The 19,004-nt window shown below is 45.4% G+C and overlaps 1 protein-coding gene across 3 annotated transcripts in view; it reads left to right on the top strand.

The window, feature by feature from the left end:
* Nucleotides 1-19,004, top strand: part of ADCK1 (aarF domain containing kinase 1) — an 86,566-nt gene that overhangs the window by 47,461 nt on the left and 20,101 nt on the right. For all 3 annotated transcript variants that reach the window (XM_063333658.1, XM_063333659.1, XM_063333660.1), the window contains 2 exons: nucleotides 13,618-13,776; nucleotides 17,500-17,658. In XM_063333658.1, coding sequence (XP_063189728.1) covers nucleotides 13,618-13,776; nucleotides 17,500-17,658 — 318 coding nt within the window. The remainder of the gene's footprint in view (nucleotides 1-13,617; nucleotides 13,777-17,499; nucleotides 17,659-19,004) is intronic.

Genomic DNA, 19,004 nt, shown 5'->3' with positions numbered 1-19,004 from the left:
GAGGTGTTTTGTGAGATGGGTGCCCCTGCTTATATTAGAATCCACCAAACTGCTTTACCTCATCCACAGGAGCCCAATGATTTTGAACTATAGGAAACAGAGCTAGATACCGGTTAGTGTTTAGAGGCTCCCTGTCCTGTTCCTATTCCAGAGGCTGACTCTGTTGCTGCATCTGTTTTTGAGCTGCATCAGCCCTAGGTAGGGAAGCAGGGCAGTTGGATTCTGGCTGTAGAATAGTGAGTTGCTGGATTGCTTGGAAATGTATATGAATTAATAAAAATTAACCCCCTACCTTTGTTTCCTTGTCCCACTTTTCTCCTTGTAACAACCTCTAGTAGTACACCCTGGGGGTGCCAGAGGAGAACTTATGTTCAAGGTGGAAAACAAACGAGCTTTTTCCCCACTGCTCCCCAGACTGGCAGCCCTTCCCTTTGTAACGCTTGTCACCCTGCAGTGGCAGCAGCAATGCTAGGCCTGTAAGTGTAGTTGATTTATGTTAACTGTTGAAACGATAATGTTTAATCTGTAAAGTGCTAATCTATTTTTTATGTTGATTATGAATAGGCCAGCTGTGCCTACTTTCCTATTCATAGAGTTTAGTGAACAAGCCCATTTCACAGGCTGGGTTTGGAGGGTGATTTACATGAGAGCAGACACTGCTTTAAGGAGAGTAAATCAGCTGAGTTACACCACCAAACCAGGGACCTGGCAGCCCAACAAAAAGATCTGGGGGCAAGGGAAAAAACATGGGAGGAAGAGGAGGAAGAGACAGATAACAAATAAACTGTAGAAGGAGCAGATGGATCAGAGCAGATACATGAAAAGTAGGGGAAATATGGGCAGGAGAAGAAAGGAGAGGTTGATGTTCAGAGGAGAGATTGACAAAAAGAAAGCAGGAAATTATGTGGCTGGCTTAGCATAGGACTTTCCTCTTTGGAGAGGAGAGAGACCTCTGGGATCCGGGGTTTGTATGACTGGTCATTTAGGGGATGCATAGAACCCCTTCCCAGCATGGTGCCAGTGATGCTCTTGGCAGTGTCAGCTGTGGATTTAATTTGCTGTGGAGTTGTCTCTCTCAAATGGCTTTTCTGGATCTCTGTACATTTTTTCTGAGAGTAGGGCTGCATAGGATACAAACTGCAGGGTTCCATCCAGATCTCTTTGTAAGTTATTCTACCTCTACTTCTCCTCAGTCCCTGTACCTTGTTCTCTGTGGTGTGGACTGCTGTACAGCTGTGCCTTTTGCATTGACTGGCCTGCCAGGTGCGCTGGTATTTTGGTATCCCATCAAGGCACGCAACTGGCTTATGAGCTTTACATCTTCAGCAGGGCTTTACTACCTTTTTAGCATCTTTCTTCTAATGTAGTGACCTCATTATATCCCTTCCTTGATACGAATTCAAGAAAGGGAATTCAGGCAGGGATGCCCACATCTGCCATACTACTTGTACTTCCATGTCCACCTCAGATCCTCATTCCTACTTCCCTGTCCTATTACTCGGAGGCAATGCTGTGCTTCAATAAAACTTTGTCATGCTTGTATTGATGTAATTATGACCAAAGTCTGAGGAAGGGACATAGCTGGGCAGAATCTGCCTGGGACGGGCCTTTGTCCTTTGTGTGTTTTCATTGTACAGTGTCTCTGTACACCCTGGTGACATGCTGCTGGATTGTGCAATGCTCCTTCTGTCGTTCCTGCTCTTTGTCCCAGGCCTAGAAACAATTTTCCCTCATCCCTTTCTAAGGAGAGACATAAAGGCATTCCACACAGTACTCAGAAGAGTATGCCTCTCTCTCTCTGTTTTAGGAGCTGGAGTAGAAGGGTCTGTCAGTGTAGCATATACTCACATATATGCAGTGCTGTCCTGCCAGATAAGTACCCTGCAATGCAGCCCTCTGCTCACACACACAAATTTTTCTCCTGCCCCTGTTCTTCACTTACCTTTCAGTGGATGGAGGATTTTGCCTACCATTCCCCACACAAGCTGTTCACACAAATGCACTGCCCCACGTCTCCTCCTTGACTCTGTGCACAAACCCTGGCACAGCTTTGCTTGCTGATCGGGTACTTGTAGCCCACCTCTGCCAAACATCTGCCCCCAGACATCCCCTAACTGCTCTCTACATAGCCACATAAACCTGCCCATAGATATTTCTCCCGCACCACTCCTTCTCTCATGCACTTCTCAAAGCCCACAGGCTTTCAAAGCTGAATCAGAGACATTTGAGATGAGGCACAGGTGATATGTGTTCCCGAAGGTCCCTATATATCCTCAGGCTCTGGCAGCTGGTTATTTCTCACAGGACCGCTGCTGTTGTGCATGCTTAGAGCTGACAGGGCCCTTGGGGCATCTCTGCAGTCCTCGGCAGAGCCTCCCTCCGCCTGGCTGTGACTAACGTAGAGCCTATTTGTTGTGGGTCCGTTGACCCTTTCCTACTCAGGTTTCAGCCAGTACATGGCAGGGGTGTGTTTATGTGTGATGTCAAAATGGTCTTGGAAATTCATTTGCCTCTGGGTACTTTCTTAAATCTTACCTTCTTGCTTAATGTGCCAACTGGCCACACCTCTGTGGCATTTCTTCTTCTCTGTGGCATTTTGGGAGAGGTTTCATCTTGAGATAAGAAAGACTTTTTTTTTTTTTTTTTTTTTTTTTTTTTTAACACTGAGAACTATCAATCATGGGAACCACCTCCCCAGGGATGTGGTAGAGTCCCCATTGCTGGGGGTTTTCAAGATGTGATAATCACATCTAGGCTCCCTCTCCCATGAAAAGTTAGACCAGATGGACTCTTTTGAGGTCCCTTCTAACCTGAGCTGTTCTATGATTTGATGATTCTTTCCAAATGTGCTGTCTTTCCAGCAGGCTGCTGGCTTCTATAGGGGTGATATGTCACTTGGGAATATGTCTACAGGAATTCGATCAAGGGGTTCTGGATATGTTGCGGACCCCCATGTGTCTTACTATGTGTGTGGCTCAAGAGAAATGGGAACTTTTGCGGCGGACAGGGGGAGAACAGTTGGATTGTTGTCACCTGTCACTTGTGAGCATTAGTACTCGATGTCTAGTACTAGATTCAGACCTGGCCTGGAAATGAGATCTGGAGGGAGGTCAATGTTGAGCTGCAGCCATGCTTGACAGAAAGTTGGTGACATTGTCCGTTGTGATGAGAAAGGAGACAGGAGGGATGGTTTGAATGAGAAGATTAGGAACCGTGCTTTAGCTTTGTTGAATGTGAACAGAGAGATGACTACCTGAAAGATGTCTGAGAGACAGACTGAAATTGTAGTTTGGCTGTAGAAGCAGGCAGATGTAGAACTACGAGTCACCAGAAAGGAGATGGGAATTTTATGTGAGCTAATATTCAGATCCAGTAGTGGGGGTAGGGTCTGTGAGCAGAGCTTTGTGGAACATCTCCAGAAAGCTGGGAAAGGGATAAGGAAGCTGCTCAGACACACTAACAGAGCAGAAGACTGAGGAAACTGCTCCCTTCCTTAGGAACTACAGGGATGTTAGTGCTTTCAGCTCTATTGCTTGGGAACTGAAGAGCTGCAGAGAACACAGTAAGCCTCAAAGGTATCAGTAGAAAGGGGCCACTACTGCTCCTCCTGAGCCATGGAATTAGAGTCCTTTTGGGCAGATGGGATGCAGAAGGAAGTTTATTGGCAGCAGAGAGTTGTCTTCTGTCCTGCTCTCACTGCATACTGGTATAATAAGTGAGAGCCTCCTTTGTTAGCAGGGGCAGAAAGAGAAAGAAAGAGACAGTGTGTTTTAAATTAAAACACAAAATATGTCTGGGAGTGGAGAAGTTGTGTGCTCTTGAAAGACTGTGATTTCAATCTGTCTGAACGATTGACAAGTGTGGTTCCCTCCTCACAAACAGGAGACGTAGGTGAAGTAATATTTCTCCAAAACGACAGAGAGAAAAGAGTGAATTTAATGAGCATTGTTCAAGTGGCAGACACTCAAGATGAAAGAGCAAATTAAGATAAAGGGAAGCATTTGTATGTGTAAGGGGAGGGCGGGGAACACGCAACAGGTTGGAGCATCTGCCCCATAGCCTGCACTATTGCAGGGAATAAGTAGCTCACAAATCACTACTTTCTTTTTCAGCATGATGGAATGGAAGGAAGTTAACAGGAATATATGTGTATACATGCCTCAGCTTTGCTTTGGTCTGTGCATAGACTATAAGATGCTTGTGGTGACCCTATTTACTGTGACTTTGAGAGATTATCATTTTCCACCGTCTCTGTCAACACAAGGGTAGTTGCTGGTGGACTCTGGTTTGACTCTCTGGATCAGAAAACACTGGCTGCTGTTGGAGGTCAGTCACGTACAGACTGGATTGTGGAAGTGGTTTAGGGTTTAGCTGCACAAGATGTTTATTCTGAGGTGGAAAGAAGTGGGATGCTGAACAAGCCAGGTCATTGTGCTGATCAGCTGCATCTGGAAACAGGAAATGAACATTTTTCTCAACAGCCACATCAGGGTTAGAGGGACTGGTACTTTGTTATCACCCAGAGGAATCCTGAGGAAATCATTGATTCCAGTGGTGCTTTCAGTGGTTCTTCCAGCTTCTCTACAGGGAAGTGAACTGGACTTGCAGCTTAAAATTATGATGCAACTTCCAGCAGCAAAATCTTTCCTTTGGTAATGGACATTTTGGAAAGAAAGAGCTTCTTGGAATTTAATTCTGAGCATGGGATTACAGGCATGGGGGAAAGCTATCTCCATTGTCTGAAATGGAGTACTTTGACCAGGCGTAATGTCACACTGCTGGGTGGGTTAAAGACTTGTTCTGAGACATCCCAGCTTTGCTGTTTCTTCTCTCTGGTTTGCCATGTGCTTGTGCTATAGAAGATGTTGTGCTAGTCCTGCAGGTAATGTCTGGACTCTGCTTTCCTATTATGCAGCGTGATATCTGCCTTATGTCAGAAGTCTAATGTGCAGTCTCTCTGCTTTCAGAGTGCTTTGTGAAACCAGCACCTGGACAAAGAACAGCTGAATGAAGCTAAGCATGGAAGAGGCTGTGGTGGTGCTAATGGAAAACCTGTAGAACTCCAACTGTAGAAAGCATTGACTCTTAGGGTGCTGAGCTAGTCTGTTAATCTTAGCATCCTGTGTCTCTGGAAGGTAGTAGGACACCCAATACCTTAATTGATGAAAAACATTTATTTCCTTGTGCCAGTCAGGAGGATGTTTCTGAGCCAGTTAGGTACCAGTGTGGCCATGACAATCCTTGCTTTTCTTGGGCTGAATATTGTTTGTTTGTGGGAGCCCTGGGTAAGTGTCTCACCTTTCAGACAGATGGGAGATGAGCTCCACCTCATAGGTAGGGTCTCAGAAGACGTACATCAGCTCTGTCTGCTCCTTGCTGTTACTGCCTGTTGTAGCTGTCACCACTGAGATTGGTTTTGATCCAGGATGAGTGATATTCTCAGACAGTTATGCTTTGTCTTAAGGATTTGACTTTACTCAGGAAAATAAATGAAGCTATCATGTGGGTGTCTGAGCACAGACTATTAAGCAGGAGTCATCAGGGACGGAATAAAACGTGCTTTTCCTCAAAGTATGGTTCTGTAACAGTTAAAGTTACTATAGCAAGTAGCCTGATACTGTTCCTGTATAGCTCAGTGGATGGTTGAGGTGAAAGCAAGAGTGGCTTCATATAGGCTTTCCCACTGCTTTTCTAGCCAGAAGAGACTACAGAAAGAGGATGGTAGGTGAGCAGAGCAGGGAATAGCCAGGACCCTAGGTATCAGGCAGTGAATGACTGAGCCAACTTTGGTGTTCGGATGATGGGATCAAGGATTCTTCCTTTAGCAGAGTTCATTTTGTGTAACATTCATGGCTTTGTCACTGGGAAGTGCTGTTGGTAGGATCCCAGTGGAGATTCTCAGTGGTATAGTTGGTAGTTGGCTGGAGAGTACCAAAGTGGTACCAGGTAGAAATAACAGGAAAAGATGAACTTCATACCCCAGCTGTCTCATAGCCCTTTCCTAGAAGCAGGCTGATGGTTGATGGACAGTCCTGGTTTTGTGCTATTGCAGTGCAATGTTAGCAGTGATTAACCAAGTTAGCAGTGATTAACCAAGTTAGCAGTGATCAGCACACCAGGAGTAAATGCAAACCATTGGCAGAAGAAGTTTCATGTCTGTGTCTGGGTGTGTAATAACTGCTGTATATGTATTATACAGATAGTTTTAAAAAAATATACTAAAGTTATCAATTTGGTCCTGAGAAATTAGATATGGGCATATTTATAGCTGACTGTACAGTCCTAATTCTGCTCATCCATGCATGAGCTCTGTGACATGGTGTGGCCCAGCGTCATATGGGATATCAGGGAGAGCCAATATTAGAGCTCAGCTCTTCCAAATTCTAGGCAGGCATCTTAATGCACATCTCTCCTTGAAATGGACCACATTGCTTTGCCATCCTGTGCACAGAAGGATGCAGGGATTTTGTGTAATAAGCCATATGTAATTGTTTAAGTGCATCAGAATACACACATACCTTTTACCTGTATTCATTTGGATGCAGTGTATACCTCTATATACATGTACACTTAACATGTATATTTAGTATGAACACCAGGGAGTCGATTCAGAAGAAAACCACTATTCTGTATATATCTACAATATTATTAAAAATACTGAGTTAATAAATACATGTTCTTGACAGATGCATTTAGAAACCATCAATTAGGCTTGGCATTCATTAGGTGGGGAGAAGTCCAATCAGATTTCACTGACTCAACAAAGCCGCCTATAAATTGTGGCCTGTTTGTTCTGACGTTTGATGAATTATTCTTCATAATCCACTGTCTACTGTGATAAATCTAATCTTTCAGTTTTTGCTGTCTTAATAATTCTCAGAGCAACACTGTGACATTTTGTTTTCGTAGAGGGGATAGAAAGGCTGGGACAATGGAAAAAAACCTCATTTGCTGTCTGGGAAGTAGATCACACTACTCCAAGGTAACATTTTTCTCCCACCTAGAACTCTGGTCTTGCAGACTTGCAGGGATCAGTGAGTCATTGGTGCCATGGACAGTTAGGTGTATGTTCCTGAAAAGATGAGCAGCCTAGGATGAGGTTCATATCCCTTAAACCTAGTCCAGCAAAGGCATTCAGACTTTTGAGAGCAATAGGGTCCTAGGGTCAATAAAGTGAATTCCAAAAGTTCTGGGAGCCACAAGCCTTAGAAATGCTGTATCAGACGTAGAACTCTTCAGCTATTCCGCCAGGTGAAGTAGAGGGGACATTGTACTAGGCAGTGTTAAGGTGGCAGCTGCAGCCCCTAAAATTTCCCTGGGAAACTTGCTCTCTTCCCAGAGTGGTATTGTGTTGGTCTGTTTTCCAGCAAGCTCACAAATCCCGTTATCACAGTGCCCCGCGCTGCCTTGGCTGGGAGGCAGCACGATCCCTGTGTATATCTCGGTAAGCTCCGGCACACTGAGCTCACCTTATCAAATTGCCGTCCGTGGAGCCATGATTAAGAGGGGACTGTTCAGTGCTGCCTCTGTCAGGAGTGGAAAAAACAGATGAATCAGGTCACCTCATCAAGGGAATTTCAGCTTGGAGCATCACAGCACAGAGATGTGCAAAATTTACCTACTCTAATTACTTTCTTGCTGTCAGCTTTTGCCATGGACCTCTCTCCCAGCTGTATGAGTCCCTTTGTCTTGAATGGATTTATACCAACTTCCCCATGTGCATCTTCCTCTGCTGCTGCATGGCATCAAAATGCTAGGAGACTCTGAGCTGCTCTGGGCCATCACAAAAAAATACTATTGTTAATGGAGCTCCGTTTGTATCATGGCCTGTGATGAGTATCCTGGAGGCAAGAAGTTCAAGTTAATCCTGTGTTGCCTAGTCAGCCCCTTCTGAAATAGAAGGACATCTCATAGATTCCTATCTCCAAATACAAAATGCAAGACTCAGGAGCAATTACAGTATGCTGTGATCAGAAGAGGAGATCTGCTGTGAAATTTTGGTTGAGGTTTTGAATGTTTCAGTTTGCACTGCTTTTTGGTGATAAGAGGGTAGCATGATCCCCGTTGGGCCCCTTTTTGTGAATTATTTTGAGCATCTGTGATTGGTGAAGCTGTGCAGCAGCGTGAGGTGTCTGGAGATGGCCTCTGTCTGAGAAGGTCTCACCTCCTCGTGCATGTTCCCCAGGTGTGCCAGATGACATGGGCATACTTACACAGCCTGTAAGTTATATGACAGACATTTCAGGAAGATGCACTGTTACCAGAGCTCAGGGTTTACCCTGGAGACTGGGCAGCTTCCAGCTGTGGTTCTCCTATACCCTTTGCACTCTCAGAAATTTACAGGTTCTGTAAGTAACTTTCTGGGCTGCCAAACAGCAACCGAGGCCCCGGCTAGCAGCAGGTGAAACAATTCCTACATTGTCCATCCTGCTGTCATCAAGACTGGTCAGTCTGCTGGGAAAAGCTTCTGAAGAACGTAAGGGTGACGGTACAGATCAGACTCAAACCTGAAGCCCACCTGAGAACCACTCTGCCTCCAACTGTAGCTAGTGTTGGCTAAGAGACGAATATAAAAGCATGACAGGCATACAGTTAAGCTTTACCTGGTATGATCTTCCCTCTTCCAGTAAACTGAAGGTTAGAGGTTTCCTGGGCCAGAGGTTGTATCTTGGTTCTTAATAACTTGTGATGGATTTTCTTTATTGACTTATCTACCCACCTGGACTTCTGGTATTCATAACATCCTGTATCAATGAGTTCCACAGCTCGGTGGTGGTGGGGGAAAGACTTCTTTTTGCTTGTTTTAATTCTGCCATCTGGTAATCTTGTGTGTTGATTGGCAATTTGCTGCTCATGAGTTCTTCTGTGTAGTGAACAAGCATTCCCAATCCCATTCTCCGTGACAGAAATTATTTTTATAGAGCTCTGTGACATTCCCTCCCCGTTGTCTCTCTTTCCAGGCTGAAGAGTCCTTTGAAGTCCTGGGAAATATTTGAAGGCAGTTTTGAAATGCTTTGGTGAAGGACTCTCTTGCCCTGGGAAATGTTGAGCATTTGAGTCTCCTCACTGACACCACCTGTACTGAACTGGTTCAGCTCTGGCAGAGTTGAAGGAAAGGTTCTTTGTAAGTGGTCGTGGAAAAGCAGAATTGTTAAAACTGTCCCAGACTCTCCTGGAAAGCTCCTGGATAGGACTTTTAATGCAAAATATTCTTACTTAGACCCCATGGTGGCCTCATTCTGGCTGCACCACGTACAGAGGTACACATCGTGCTGGAAGGGGTTCAGTCTGTCAGCTAAACAGGGCTGGGCTGTTGAGACACCTTCTATTAGTGATCCTGCATCCCACTGCACCCTAAATTGGTCCTGAACAGACTGCTGACACATGGCCACTGTTCATATGCTGCGTTCACTGTGGCAGAGCAGAACCACCACATCCCTCTTGGGATGATGTTACATAGTGCTGGGCCAGGAAGGGTCTCCATGACAGGCTCCTGCTCCACGGTACCTTGTTAGAAGCTTTTCTGGAGAGGGAAGGGGAAACAGACCTCTGTGGAGTGGGCAGGTTGAAACCAGGTGGTAATTTTTGATCATTTGCTGCAGCACATGAATATAAAAAGGTTGGGATTAAGAGGCAGTATATTTCAAAATAAATTAGCTAGCAAGACACACACATTTAATGTTTATGGTTTGGAGATTAAGACATCAGGCCGGAACTTGGGCTATCTGGGTTAAATCCCAGCTCTGTCAAAGACTTCTCAGAACATGCTGGGCAGGTCGTGTAAGGTAATACTTTCAGAAAGGACTCAGGATTTGGGAGTTTAAATCCAATTGACTTCCAGTAACTTCCTAAGTGTTGAAGGACAGGATTCACAAAAACACCTGAGGCATTCTGATGCTCAGCATTGCGGCATCAGCTGATGTACGCCACAGACCTCGGGCAGAGCAGTGTGTGCTTTGGAAAGGCACTTCAGCGTGTGAGGAGGCCTGTAGGTGACAACTGGGGACTCCTGGAAAGCGTGAATTTGTGCAGGGCCCGCGGTCACTGTGCACCTCCTACAATGGCACTCTGGGCTTAATGATGGTCTCTAGGTGCAACCTCAGCACAAATACATACTAATAAGTGTCTAAGTACATAGATCCTGTAAGAGCTTTTTTTTATCAGCTCCCTGAGGTGTGAATACTAATACCAACAATCATGAAAAGATTTTGCATATTTAAAATTAAATTAACTTAATTCCTTAGAATAAAACAGTCAGGGCTGTCTTTCCAGCCAGTGAAGTACAGCGACACGTTCGTTTGCTGGTTGAGCACGTGCCTGATGGGGAGCTGGCTGTGCGGAAGGCGAGTGAGGGGAACCACTGCGAGCAGGGACACCGCTTACCTGTACAGCTGGCAACCTGCAGCTGGCTGTCCTGCTCCTTTGAAAGAGCAACCCTAAAGTTCCTTTTCTCACTTCTAATCCTTTATTAAACCTGGCTGGAAACTATGCTTGTATCATCTCCTGCCAGGGTTACAGATGGTAACAGCCAGTTTGATAAGGTGCTTTGAGACCAGCTGTGGCCTGAAAGGAGCTTGTGAGTTCCTTAAATACCATGTCAGGTGAGCTCTGAGACTATCCCAGACCTTTGCATGCTAATTATCCATCCTGAAAATGGGGGGTAGAGTTTTTGTTAAGGCTGCTTATTAGCTGGGTGCTTGTGAGCAGTAAGAGCCTGCAGCCTGCTCCAAGAGCTCCCTGCCTGATGAAATGGGTGCAGCCGCTTTCCCTTGGGAAGGACCCTGCTCCCTTTTCCTGGTGTGGGAGCCCGGCTCGCTGCTTCTGTGCCTCTGTGTCATACAGCCTCTCGCTCGCTTTTGCCTGTCTGGGACACACAGCCTGCATCAGAGCCACTAGCTGCCTCCAGCGAGCTGTGAAAGGACAATTTCATAATGAATGAGGGTGATTTGCTAAGTGGGGGGTCCTGGAGCCCAGCAATAATTGTGCTGCTGCTTTATCTCAGCCTCACACCTGCTCATGTAATGGCCCGGCTGTGATCCGCTCCCTCCCCCCTGTGCACGCTCTACCCTTCTGCTCCTGGAGGAGCCATCAATTCTCTGGCCTTGTTGCAGTCCCTCGCCTCGCTGCCCTCGCCTGCAGCCTGTGGGTGCACACAAACTCCCCCTGGAATTGCAGTGGGGCCGCTGGGCTGGCTCTAACGGACACAACGGCTAACCTGGCTCTCATGTCTTAAATAGCAAGTTTTTAAATGAAATCCTTCTGCCCCAAAGAACTCCTAGAGGCAGCTTTCTTCAAATGAGGTTTCCTTACAAAACTTAGTCACGCAAGAATATGGTATATATTATTCCTACCAGAGGGAGTATGTGCAGCTTTTTTTTTTTCTTCTGCATGTATTCAGTACTGGTGAAAATGGTTGGATTGACAGTGTAGGCAATTAAAAGCTTTTGAAATCCAGAGCAGATGGAATTTTATCCAATTTATGTGTAGTCTTACTATAAATGTACCTTACTGGATTCAGGCCAGTGAACTCCCAATTCTGTGCTTTAACCTTTGGAGGATGTTACCACCCTTATGACAGTTAGACTAGTAATATTGGCTGCTACTCTGTAAAGCGTACATCCCTTTAATATGAGCATGTAGGGGGGTGAGTTGAAGAAAGCCCCAGCTCAACCTCATGTGGCAAGTTCTCTGCATTTTTTCCTTCCTTACAAGATCTCGTAGCCCAACATGCTCCTGGGCCACCTTAGGTCTCTTGCTATTAATGGGTCCTCTCTTCAGCTGATTGACAAACTTCGCATAAAGGTAAAAGTCCCTGTGTCTTGAACACATCCCCTGAGCTTTCTGTCATCCTGTAGGTGCTTCTTTTTTAATAGTAGCCTGAAATGAGAATCTCAATCCAGAAGTCGGAGAAAAAAGAAAGGGCAGGAGGGAAAGAGAGAAAACCCTTTTTTGTCTTGAGACACAAACGTCAATAGGTTTGAATTATGGACCTGCTGTAATTAAAAAACACATAACTAGTTGTTTTTAAATGCAGTTGTTTTACTTAATTGATTTTGCCGCCAGGACCACAGGGAATTTAATAAATAAATAAAATGCACCTTCCTAGTGAATTACTGGAGGCAGCTGAGTCTCCGTTGGAATCTAATTGCTGCAAATGCTCCAGTTTTTTGCTGGCAATAGTTTTCTGTGGAAGGGGCTGGGAGAGAAGGGGTAGGGTGATGTAGGAGGGGGCTCATTCCCTGGCAGCTGCAGGAGGGAACAGGCTGCTCCTTGTATAGTATTTTTCTTCCTTGTCAGCAAAAGGAATACTCGCTTAACGCTTTGCATGAAGACTTTGCTTAGAAGGTCTTTATTCATATTTAATTACTAGCTCACTGCAGCTCCCATCTTTAATTACCTTTTAAAAAGCAGGTTATAAAAATGCACTGACATTATTTCTTTTTTGTTACTGCATAAATTACAGGCTTCTCAACTGCTCCCCCGAAATCAGTCCAGCCCGCGGGAAGGGTGGGACAGGTTGCCTTTGCTGACTTCTGGATACCTTGGAGCTTGTCTGCACCTTGCTCTACAGAGCAGGACAGAAACCCTCAACTAGCATTAGGTGAACTAGCTCTGTGCCTGAAGCCACATAACCATGTTGGCACTCCCTCTGAGCTAATTAACTGTGCGGAGGGGCCTGGCTAATCAGCCAGGCTGATAATCACACTACCATGGTGATGGTGTTTCCAGGGCCCGAGCTGCCTCGTGCTGCACTGAGAGTCTCTAGCAGGGTGCTGTACTATGCAGGGCAGACGGGCCTTTGCCCATCTCCCATTGCCTCACCCATGTCTGTCTAGGTTTTTGCTTCCTGGACATCCCTCTGGTAAATCTACTTCTTCATCTGCAACTTTCCGTATAATCTAGTCCTGAGTGTCACAGCCAGATCTGCTGGTAATTTCCTCTGCTGCCCACAAAGTGCTTTGCTGTCCCCACCTGGTGCTTTTTCTGAGCTGAGAGCACTGGTTGCTTTTATTGGAGGTGTGAGAAAGTCCATCACATAAAACATGTTTTCAGGTCAAGTCCTCAGGAGTGCAAAGTGCAATTTTTGTCCCCCTGCCCTGAACCTAGCCCTTACCACTGCTCCCTGTCATGTGCTGACTTTCACCAGTAAGCTACCTGATGCTGCTGTAATGCGTGGGAATATGTGCTGTCAGGTTTCAGGGCATGATGGTCAGTGGTATTAAAAATCTGCAAAAGAAATACATGCAAAGGGGCAGCTGTTGGCTTCTGCACCTAGTAACAACGAAGGATGCTGACCATAATCGCTCCAACCCATTCTCAGGACAGCCTGGAGCTGCCCCCCACATGCTGTCTGGCCACTTCGTGTCCTAGATGAAATGTGCTGCTGGCGGTCTGCCACAGGTTTCCACAAGCAGAGTATGTCCAGGGGGCTTCCGTGCTTGGCAGGCTTCACTGGGAGGCCAAGCAGTGACAAGGCTCAGGCAGGGGACAGAGGAATGGTGAAAGGGCTGAGCCTGACCAACTTTGGCACACGCTGTCTCTGGCCTGTGGACAGGGCTTTCCTCAGGATAGTCTCTGGCAACGCAAGCTGATGCCTCTTTCTCTTCTCCCCAACAGATAAAAGAGCTCTTCGTGAGTTTTGAGGACACTCCGTTGGGAGCAGCATCACTAGCCCAGGTGCACAAGGCAGTGCTGCAGGATGGGAGAACGGTAGCAGTGAAAATCCAGCACCCAAAGGTCCAAGCACAGAGCTCCAAGGATATTTTGCTCATGGAGGTAAAACTACCTGTTGACTTTGACTTAACTGAGCAATTGCCATTGAAATGTGAGGGGGCCACATTCACCCACGGCGTAAGCAGGGATAACAACACCATCCTGTGGCTTTGAAACCTCCACAGAGATAAATGCTGTCTTACGGGAATAATACAGAAAGTTGGTGAAGATTGCAGTGCAGGTGGTTGTGAGGACGGAGAGACTGAACAAGAGGGTAAGAGTGAAGGAGGGCAGAAGGAGAAGACAGGTAAATGTGGATGGCATCAGATTAATGTGTGCCCATTAACTGGTTGATTAAACTGGTCTCAGTTCCTCTTGCACTTAAGGCTGTGTGGCCAAGGAAAAGTCATTCTCCATGATTAGCATGTTTTTTTCAGTAAAATTCCAGTGTGGATTCAACAGTGTCTGAGGTTGCTGTGATCCAGTTTTGTTTCTTGGTCAGCTCCTTAATGCTGAGCTGATTCATGCTGGAAACAAACCCACTGAAATGTGGAGAGGGTCGCCTAACAGGGGCAAACACACAAATGAGGGATTCAGCTAGGAAAAGAGTTTCAATGTCTGTCTCCTGTTCCTCTTCTGAGTGGTAGGCGTCACTCATGTTCCCAGTGCAATGCCGTAGCTTCTCCCAGTGTTCGAAGTCTAGCCCATTGAAGGGAGGAACTGGAGAAAAGCTGTGGCACTGCACTGCATTGCAATAGTCAAAGGTGCCAGCGGAATGGTAGGGAAAAGAAAATGGAGGTGGGGCTGAGGTCAAGGAGAGGGGAAGGATTAGGTCTGTAAATGGTAACAGTAAAGTTTTTAGCTCTCCTAATAAGCATATATCTGTACGTATAGTATAGTAACGTGCACATCCATTGGCATACAGGTATGTCCACGGGACTAAAGAAGGGAAGATTAAGCTGAGACGGTCTGATAAGTTTTTAGAGGGTACTGCTGATGCAATGACACACATTTTCCATCACAGGAGATCAAGAATCAAAGATCCTGCCAGCAGCCTCTCAGAGGAGCACATAACTAACGCTTCTTAAGCCGCTAAATCACCCTGCTTTGAGCAATCCTGGCTAGTCTGCGAAGAAGCACAGCTGATTCCAGCTGAAGCACATCAGTTTACAGTTGAATATTTATTCTGAACTCATAGTGAAAGAAATTTTGGGGTTCAGTAAAGATATCCCAGTAAGATGGGATATGTCTGTTTCAGTACTGGTTTCAGAACAGAGAACTGTTTAAACTGGGTTTGGGTCCAGCTGTAGATTTGAATTTGATTCAGGTCCTTTTCAGGACTGACTGCAGTGGTCTGCCCGGTGAGTTTGCTTTTGTGAGTTATCACATGGACAGCAGTTTTCAGGGGACTTATGGCATCCTTCACTCCTGCCCAGGACAGGATGGCAGAAACTAAGCAGTCAAGGAAGAAGGATGAGTAGGTAATGAGAGACTGTGAGACCAGGGCAATAAGAGGGTTGTGTATGAATGAGCCAAGACCTAGATCCACCTTGGGACATTTGCACTTTTAACGGTGGGTATCACAGAAAAACACCCCTCTCACACTATGTTGCTGTGATTGCTGGTTATACTGGTAAGAGAAATATAAACAAATAATTTTAGAATGATTCCTGTCTCTTCTGTTTTTAGACTAATCCTCCTGGGAAACTTGGAACAGTGTATTGCCTCTTGGCAATTTAGTATTGTCCTTCCTCTCCAGACAGTCTAGTTTGTCATCCTCGAGATCTATCGTGTACACACAGCTATGGGAAAGTACCTCTCAACAAGACACATGCAGTCTTGTTCTTAAAGGGTCTCTTGTGGAGTGTTGGCTTACATGCGTCATCATATCCTTGTGTGGGACTGTTTTTGTGTCGGCTGCACTGAGGTTCTGGTCCTTTAAGAATCAGACAGACATTGCAGCCAGGTAGGAGGTTGATTTAAATATTGATGGAGATGGTCTTATTTAGAGACTGACGGGAAGGAATCTGAATGGGAAAAGCTAGATGGAAAATTCCTAAATTCACTTGAGGTTTCATAGCATTAGTGCCGACTCTTTAAAAATCAGTACAGCATTTGATAAGTCCAGAGAGAGATACCTCACTGCTCTTCTTATATCAATACTTATTTCAAGACAATATGCTAGACAGACGTCGGGAAAGGGACAGGCCAAATACTTGTTAAGTATGTCCCTGCTGATGGTCAAGTTGGCAAATTGATTCAAAAGACCATTTAAAGAAAGCAAAAAACAATGCATGAATTTTCTCACATCAGGCACCAATGAAATAATCCTGCAGCCTCTATAAAGTTTATGTATACGTTTATGAAGATCGCCGGTTACATTTCATTTGGGTGACATAAATTCGAAAGGATTTACGCCTCTAGATATAACAGTAGAAAAATCATTCAATAGTGTCTGGAGCCTGGTGATTACATTTTTAAAGGAACATTGAGTTTGGAACTGACATTTAGATAAGAGAAGTAGAGAGAGGGGTGGGGAACAAATGTTTTCACACAGCTGAACAGGAGCAGTGCCGGTTCATAAATTTATTTTTTGTCATACATTTCAATGATAGCAGCTTTCTGTGCGTGCTTTATATGTTCCTCCTGCAGTGCAGGAATTCCCACCTCAACGGTGGAGATCTAGAAAGGGAAACTGTCCAGGAACACACACTGACAAGCCTGGTTTCACTTTCAGATGGATGTACAGAAAGAGTAAGATAAGGACAGCAAAGTGGCTTGCATTGTTATGTTTTATTCTTGTTTTATGAATCAAGTAGTTAAAAAAAGCCAAACAATTGTTTTCCTTAAGATGTGGTCTGAATTGTCAGCTCGTGTAAATTTGTGACACTGGTTGAGAAACTGGCCCTTCATTTAAACAGAAAGCATGTGTGGCTGCTGTGCAGTTTTGCTTATGCCATCCAATCGCATAATCTTGATTTTCTTCAGGAAGAACTGCCTGTCACTTGCCCCTTAAATACTGTATTAAGCAAACATTTCCAGGAACTTTTCGGCTGGGCTTTTCAAGGCCTTATGCAGCTGAGTACCTAATCCCTTTAAGAATGAGAGGATGCCAGGTGGTGGATATATGATACTAAGAAAACACCACCCCAGCATTGCTGAGGATGGCTGTGACTGACACTGAGGAGCAACTCGCCCTCTGACCCCCCCCAGAAGTGTCCTTTAAAGATCTGTAGCCTACTACCTGGATCCAACTCCACTGCCTTCTCTGAACTGCTCAATGGATTTTCTGTGCCAGCAAAATTCTTGCTCAAAAGTGGAAGAGGTAACATAGAGGTGACAAGTCTTACTTTAGATGTTCCTCTTCTGCATTATCTGAAGGCTGTTTGAATGAAGCCAAAGGATGACTTGTAGAATTATAGGACTCAGAAGAGAGTCGCTCCTGGGCAATGCCCTTGGCAAGATCTGGCCATGTGGTCCCTTCTCTAGGGCTTTGTTCTCTTACCTCTAGGCAGCAGGCAGCTGGGCTTCCTGTGGTGTCTGTGCCATCATTTAGCTCCTAGATGTGCCTGTGTGGAAGGGCAAGCCAAAATTTCTATTGCACGACCAAGGCATGACACCACGTGTTGTGTTATGATACTGCAGGAACCCTACAAGCACCTGGGGTGCAGGTTGGTTTTTTTGTGTCTGCAAGTTACATGGAATGATCCTATCAAAACAGCACTGTGTGTGGCTGTGTGACTTTGGAGCCAGAATGCAGCTAATTGTCTCTGTCCCTGTTCTCAGGTTCTCCTCTTGGTTGTGAAGCAGATCTTTCCAGATTTTGAGTTCATGTGGCTGGTGGAAGAAGCTAAGAAGAATCTGCCCTTGGAGCTGGATTTCCTCAATGAAGGCAGAAACGCTGAGAAGGTTGCTCATATGCTCAAGAACTTTGACTTCCTGAAGGTGAGGGAACACATATTTCTGTGTATGTATGTATGTGCATTAATAGTTTCACTTCACGCGTCTTGTGCACCTCATTCACCACCTGGGGGAACCATACAGAGGGAGAGTGGAGTTCAGACCCTCTGTGTTGTTCATCCTAGACTGCTTTGCTGATATTGACCAGAAACTGCTCTGAGACATGCTTCCTCCTTGTCTGTTTCCTACTGTAGGGACCGTATATTGGATGAGGAGTGGTGGCTTGGGGCCAGCAGTCTCTGGAGCCTGCTACTCATTTTCCCAAACACTGTTTCTGAACTTGTCCAGAGACCTGTGAATTTGCCATTCTTTGCTGAGCCATGTGATGGTACCTCTTCCTGGCCTTTATCTCAACTAAGGGCGAGAAACAGACATAAATCAGAAAAGCTAGACTGAAGCTGATGATGTCAAGTAGGATTAGGGACTCTGTGTATCTCAGGAGGAAACATGTTCACACGAATCTTTCTTCCTGCAAAAAAGCATATTCTCCCTCTGGAATTGAGCGTACATCCTTCATGCATATCTATGGCTAATGCATTCATGTTACCTTCGTACACAAACTCAACTGCACCCATATTGTGCTTTTCCCCACTGACACTCTTACCCCACCTCCCCTGCTGCACACTGACTAAGGTCACTGACAAATGTCTCAGGTACAACCAGAGATGTACACATCTTATTCTTGGAAAGACATAAGCTCACATCTTTGAACTCACACGTGCACAATTCTTTTGCTGACATACAAGAGGCACAAGCCTCCACTGTGTGCCTTCTGGGTATACACAAGTATGGTCAAGCACACATAGTGCTGTGGGCACAGTCAGTGATGTAACTGCATTTGCATATACACAAAATCAGCAAAAAGTGCGCCCTCCTTTGGACCCTCCTGCATACACACATCAAAATGAGGTTTTCACCTCCTGTTTATGCAGAAGTCCCAAGATGGAAGACACATGTCTGAAATGAGGTGAGTTTTTTGTTAGACTTTACAGGTTGATGTATCCATTTTTTCCTTGCTTCCTCTATGCAAGGGCTGTAATTCTTTGTCACCCGACTTTAGGACAGGTTTGGGGCAGTCCTTTTGGAGCCCAGTGGCAGCAGTGGCCTTCCCATAGACACACATAACTAAAAGCCACTGGGCTACGGAAGGCCAAAGGCCAATGATTTTCCTGAGTGGGTGCTTATCAGAAGTGATGCACCTTGGAGAGCTGTATCCATTGCAGCTGTAACTAGGATACTGTGAAGTAAATCCCCATGGAGACGGCCAATCACCTTCTCACTGGGTTAAGGAGCTATCATGATATCAATATGTGTAACAATAACAAATGGCT

Source organism: Chroicocephalus ridibundus, chromosome 4 (genome assembly GCF_963924245.1).
Source record: "Chroicocephalus ridibundus chromosome 4, bChrRid1.1, whole genome shotgun sequence".
Lineage (NCBI taxonomy): Eukaryota > Metazoa > Chordata > Aves > Charadriiformes > Laridae > Chroicocephalus > Chroicocephalus ridibundus.
This window is presented reverse-complemented; position numbering and strand designations above follow the sequence as displayed.